Raw genomic sequence first — 6,000 nt, 5'->3', positions numbered from 1 at the left:
GCCCTCCTACAAGGGATCTTCTCCATCTTGGGATCGAAGCCGCTTCTCTCGCGTCTCCTACATTGCTGGTAGATTCTTTGCAGCTACTGCCACCTGGGAAGCTCTGTCAGGGCTTGAGCAGGCCTCTTTCCAGAATTTTCCTCTTAAGGGAGGGCCAAACAACTGGTGTTTGCACTCCTAAGCCTGAAGGGCTGCCAATACCACTTGAGGGTGTGCACGCGCTGCTTGAGGGTGTGCATGGAGTTTCGTTGAGAGACTGGGGTGTCCACAAGCGTGCAGAAAGCTCCTCTTGCTCATGAATGGAGCGGGCACAGGAAGTTAAAGTCACCTAAGTGTGTAGACCAAGTGCTGGGGTGTACGTCCTTCTTCCCTACCACTTATGAGGTGTAACTCCAAGGTATTTGAGAGCTCGGTACACACACCTGGCTTTCCAGGTTGTTATTAAGGAGTATTTCTCAAGATCGGAGCACAGAATATATATTTTTTGAAGGTTTGACACACTCCTTGTAAATATTTAAATATAGGGTAGGTGAGCCTGGGTGTTGCAAATGTTAGCGCGGGGTTGGCAGCACTGCCTAGAAGAAAAATAGATTCCTCTTGAGTTTCTTGGCTGGTTTGCTCGCAATTGATCTAACCGGTTATATCTGAGGTATCTTTGGATACCAGAGGGAAATTTCCTTTTCCAAAGGCTGCCGGTCCATCGAGGCCCCAATGCATCCTTTGCAGAGGTTGTAAGTGGAATTGCTGAAGGCCAGAAACGGCTTTGGAGGGTCCTTTTCTGGGACAGGACCCTGTTCCCAGCTCGGCTGTATCTGGGACAAATGGGTCTACGGAGTGCCTAGAGGAGGTTCGAGAGGTCTGCAGAGGAGGAAAGGCGATTCCTTTGAAGACGTTGGTTTGGGGCACTCTCTTCTTTCTTGGGTACTCCAAAGAAATTGAATCCTGCTCTCCTCCCCTTCCGCAAGCCCAGGACTGGGGCTCTCCGGGCGGAACGCGCGGCCCCCAGGGACACACGGGGCGCCTTTGTCTGGAGGGTTGCGGCAAAGAGTAGAGAAGCGTGCGAGAGTGGCCACCGTGGCTGGAGTTTGGACTAGAACTTTCTTCCGCCCTCCCTACGGGTACTCCCGCTGCCCCCAACGCCGGCCCAGAAGCCGGGAGCGCCTAGGCACCGGGGGTCCGGCTCCGCGGCGGGCGGCGCACGTCTCCGAGCACGCCCCTCCTTCCCCGAGCGGCGCGCGGCGAGGGGAGCGGAGCGGACGAGGTAGAGGAGGAGGAGGAGGAGGAGGTGGAGGGGAAGGGGCGGGGGCGGCGGGCGGGGAGGAGCCGCCGCGGGCAGTGGCCGGGGGAGGCGGCGGCGACTGAGGAGGAGGTGGAGGAAGCGGCGGCGCTCCCGCCCGGCCGTAGAGCGGCGCTGGGACTCACGCGGCCGTGACCCCGCGACTCCCCGGAGGCCGAGCGCGGCAGCTGCGGACAAAGGAGCATGTCGGCGCCGAGGAGGGCGCGTCCTCCGGCCACCACGAGACTCCGGGCGCCGCCGGGCCCGCGCTGCGCTCCAGTCCGCTGGGGCACCGGGGCGGCCCGCTAGGCCAGCGCTGCGTCGCTCGGCCCGCAGGCCCCGGCCGGCCGCCCGGCCCGCAGCATGGAACGGCCCGGGCGCCCGCGGGGCCGCCCGCCGTCGCCTCTTCTGCTGCTGCCGCTGGCGCTGCTCGCGCTGCTGGGCGGCGGGGCCGTGGCGCTGCCCCCGGGCTGCAAGCACGACGGGCGGCTCCGAGGGGCCGGGAGGGCGGCGGGCGCCGCCGAGGGCAAGGTGGTGTGCAGCAGCCTGGAGCTCGCGCAGGTCCTGCCCCCTGACACGCTGCCGAACCGCACGGTCACCCTGTGAGTAGCCTGCGGAGCGCCCCTCTGTCCTGGCGCCCGGTCTCCTCGGTCCCAGCGCTTTCCGTCGTGCTGCTGCTTCTTTCTCGCAACTTGGAAGAGGGTCCCGTCGCCACCCCCGCGCCTTTGTGTGCATGGAGCCTCTGGCGGGGGTTGATGCTGGGGAACGGGGGAGGCGGAGGGGCTCGGCCCGGAGGCGTTTCTGTGGCTGGTAAGCGGATGTCTGCCCGCGTCGCTCCGCTAGTTTACAAAGTAAAAGTTTTAGGTCCCCCGCGCGGTCCCGGCGCAGTGCTTGTGAGCTGCGCGGTGCCACGTGAGGATGCGAGTAAACAAGCAAGCGGCGGAGTGAAAGCTCATTCATCCTGTGCTTGGGCGGCAGGAAAACAGAGCTAGAAGGGCCAGCCCTTCAGCTTGCACGTTAAGTTACTCGGACGCTAGTTTGCAGGATACTAATGCCACACAGGGACTTTGAACGCCACTGTGTGTGATCTCCAAACTTCCAGACTGTTTCCTTTGCTTTTGCTAGCTGAGTTTTATTACATTAAAGAGCACCTTGTAAAGTAAGAGTTATTTTTAAGGGCCCAGAAATATATTTGAGATGAAATCATGCACCTTCGACCCCCGGTTTCTTGGGTATGAGAGCTTATCTTTAAAGCCGAGAACTTCAGATTTGCAAACTGGGTTTGTTGAGCCTTCCATCTCAAGGGACTTGATTTTAGGATTGAGTTTCCACCTGGAAAGAAAAATTTTTGGTCTCGTAACTCAGTTTGTGTTACGATTCACTGTCCAGTTTTGCAAGCGTGGTTCTGCCAATTCTGGTTGAACCCTTGGCCCCGATGACTCTTGATTTTATTTTCTGAACAATGAATTGGTTTGGGAAAGTTTAAAAGTGTTTCTAATGGGTATTTTGTCGAACTGAAATATGAGTCCCTCGGCGCTATGTGCCTCTGTGTTGTTTTGGTTGGTTTCCTAAAAAAGAATCAAGGCTGCCACTATAAAAACATGAAGGCAAGAGGAACAGCGTGACCTGTGAAAGAACTTAAAATATGGTTTTTAATTTAGCCCAGAAATATGGTTTTTAATTTAACCCAAATTAACCCTAGCAGGATTTATGAGTAAGTACAGATTTCATTACTAACACCTTTGTTCTTCGTTTCCATTTGTTTGAATTAGGAAAGGTTTAACACAGGAAAACTGTGTTTCTGTTTATGGAGGCCTGAAAAAGGTAAAAGAGTTTTTGTTTTGTTTGATTCTTTTACCAACACTTGACCACTTGGTAGTGGCAGCAGCTGTATTTATTTCTTAGCCAGATTCTTTGAAGTGGAAATCTTGAGTATGGGCCCATAATTACAGTCTGGAGTCAAGTGGAGAAAACCTTTGTTTTGGAGATATCCCTTGTTACTCTGAAGAAATTAGTCATATATTTGGCTTCTGCATCAGTAGCACTTAAGCTGATTCAAGTTTAGGTTGATATTTTCTGAATTGTTGATTTCACAGGGGGAAAAAAGTTGATATTGTAGAAAATAACTTTTCAGCATATGATCAAGCTATTTCATTGAATGTTAACAAACTGATTAAAATATGTGCCTTTGAAATGTCATTTTAATCCTTTTTTTGCACCTTGAAAGCCCTTTAAAGTAAAAGTAATACAATTTAGTGAATGGGAAGAATTATAATTAAGGATCAGATAAAGTTGATGTTCTGGATGAAGTTGGTTTCAGGTGTATCAGAATGGTGTGTGTGTTGGGGAGGGGGGTGTTCTGGGCCAGTTTCCTTGTTTTCCTAGAGAATAAATTAGAGGGTCATAGTAGATAAGTGACCTGCCCAAGTTCCCATGATAAATTTATAGCGAGGGGGTCCGTGCCCTGGATTCTTGCCCTGCAGTTCACATGCTTTTCATCTTCACTCCCTGTCTTCATCTTCTTTAGTTCAACACAATTTTTTTTTTTAAATTAAATCGTTTCTAGATCATTGGCAGTGTGTTGAGGTTTGGACTAGGTGTTATTTTCCTAGGACTGTGGTAGATTAATCACTAGTTTGATGGTTTAAGACAGCAAATTTCTTCTCTCACCATTCTGGAAGCCAGAAGTCCAAAAGCAAGGGTTTTAGCAGGGCCAGATTCCTGCCAAGGCTCTGGAGAATCCTTGCCTCTTTCCAGCTTCTGACTTTCCTTGGCTTGTGGCAGCTCAATTCCAGTCTGTTTCTCTCTTCCTGTGGTCTTCCCTGTGGTGTCTTTCACATACTCCCCTTTCTCTTATGAGACACCAGTCTTTGAATTTAAGGGTCCGCTGGAAGTCCACCAGGCTCTTTTCTCAAGATTCATGACTTGGTTCCATCTGCAGAAAACCCCACAAAAACCAACTCTGTTTCCCAGCAGGGTTATTTTCAGAGGTACTAGGGGTGAGAACTTGGACCTTTGGTTTTGGGACACACTCACTTTTCAGTTCATACAGAATATAGACAAAAACATTGTCTTTCTTCTCCAGGAACTCACAGAGATTTGAGGAGAAAGTTTCATGAAGTCTCAGGACAGTATGGTTAACACTGTAATATCAGGCAGCACAGTTAGCAAAAGGAACCCATAAGAGGGCAGTCGAGGTTGCTCTGGGGCATAGTGGGTGGGGTCGAGGATCTGAGAACCCATAGCCAATTTGAGAAGTATGAGAAAGATACTGTGGAGGAAATGGGATGAGAGGGGGGGAGTCCCCGCCAGGCCCAGGGTAGTGGAGATGCTTGAGGAGCTGTGCATTTGAAGTTGCTGGAATGTCAAGGACACTTGTCTAGTGCTTGGAATGGTGGTGGTGGTGGTGGTGGCAGGGGTTAGGGGTGCTCTGGGGACAAGTCAAGGACAGGCAGGCTCTCTAATTCCTTCGGTGTGGCCAAACGTTTACAGCTGAGTTGTGATGTGGCTGCCGAGTGGAAAGTTGGGGGTTGAAAGGATGGCAAGGATTGAAGTTTTCTTTTTCTTTAATAATGAAAAATAAGATTATTTTTTCTTAGTGGATGAACTGGACTTCAATGTAGCGTAAAGCTCAGATCCTTCTGCTGCTGCTAAGTCACTTCAGTCGTGTCTGACCCTATGCGACCCCATAGACGGCAGCCCAGCAGGCTCCCCCGTCCCTGGGATTCTTCAGGCAAGAATACTGGAGTGGGTTGCCATTTCCTTCTCCAATGCATGCATGCATGCTAAGTTGCTTCAGTCGTGTCTGACTCTGTGCGACCCCATGGACAGCAGCCCACCAGGCTCCTCTGTCTATCGGTTTCTCTAGGCAAGAATACAGGAGTGGGTGGCCATTTACTTCTCCGTCAGATCCTTCTATGATCTTAGTGAACAACGGTTATTTTCATAGCTGTGTTTCTAGAGAGGTTTGGCAGAAATCCTCAGCTTGACCACTCTTGTTCCTTGTATCTTATGTAGCCTTCTGCATTAAAGGATTACGTTTCATTTATTATTTTTATGCACAAACGGAATACAAATTTAACTGCATTAATGCTTTTGTTGGAAGTCTGTTTATTCCTGTTTCGTGTGAAATGCTCAATATTAAGTTTTTAAAATTCTGAAGACATCAGTGGTAGAGAGTTTCACAGATTTAGTCTTGGTCTTCCAATAGTTAGTGTTTTCCTGGTGATGCTACATGGTGATTGTAGATAAAGGTTTCTTTCTTAAAAAATTTATGATATGTTAAGTAACTTTGGAACAAAATCCAGATGTTTTTCGGACTGTTTAACAGACTAAAATAATGCTTGGGTTTGGTTTTTACTTTTATAAAATGTTACATTCTTTTGCTATCAGAGGACTGGTAATTGGATATCACCAGTGTATGCAACTCAGCGCCAGGTACACAAAAAGAAGTGCTGGTGTTGTTTGGAAACTTCAGTCTGGTTGGAGAGGGACAATTTGCATCGAAGCAAAGCAGACATCTAGGGAACAATCTCAGAATGTCTGTAATTAAGTAATAAATTCTGTACTGCTGATTGTTTAAATGCTTTAGGAAGCCTGTTAAGAGGAGAGAACTGTGGGTGGGTCCGTGGAGGCCTGGGAACGTATTAAAATTTTCCTGGAGAGGTTAAGACTTGAGCACGGCCTGAGGGAAGGGAAAGGTTTGGGTTTTGAGCTAGGGGAGA

General features: G+C 49.7%; 1 protein-coding gene across 2 annotated transcripts in view; it reads left to right on the top strand.

Moving 5' to 3' along the window:
- Positions 1 to 1,325: 1,325 nt before the first annotated feature.
- The window catches only part of ADGRA3 (adhesion G protein-coupled receptor A3), a 127,982-nt gene continuing 123,307 nt past the window's right edge, over positions 1,326 to 6,000 (top strand). For both annotated transcript variants that reach the window (XM_069593784.1, XM_069593783.1), the window contains exon 1: positions 1,326 to 1,878. In XM_069593784.1, the coding sequence (XP_069449885.1) occupies positions 1,640 to 1,878 (239 nt within the window). In that variant the 5' untranslated portion in view covers positions 1,326 to 1,639. The remainder of the gene's footprint in view (positions 1,879 to 6,000) is intronic.

Source organism: Ovis canadensis, chromosome 6 (assembly GCF_042477335.2).
Source record: "Ovis canadensis isolate MfBH-ARS-UI-01 breed Bighorn chromosome 6, ARS-UI_OviCan_v2, whole genome shotgun sequence".
In the NCBI taxonomy this organism is placed as follows: Eukaryota; Metazoa; Chordata; class Mammalia; order Artiodactyla; family Bovidae; genus Ovis; species Ovis canadensis.
The sequence above is the reverse complement of the archived record's forward strand: the minus strand, read 5'-3'. Positions and strand labels throughout refer to the sequence as shown.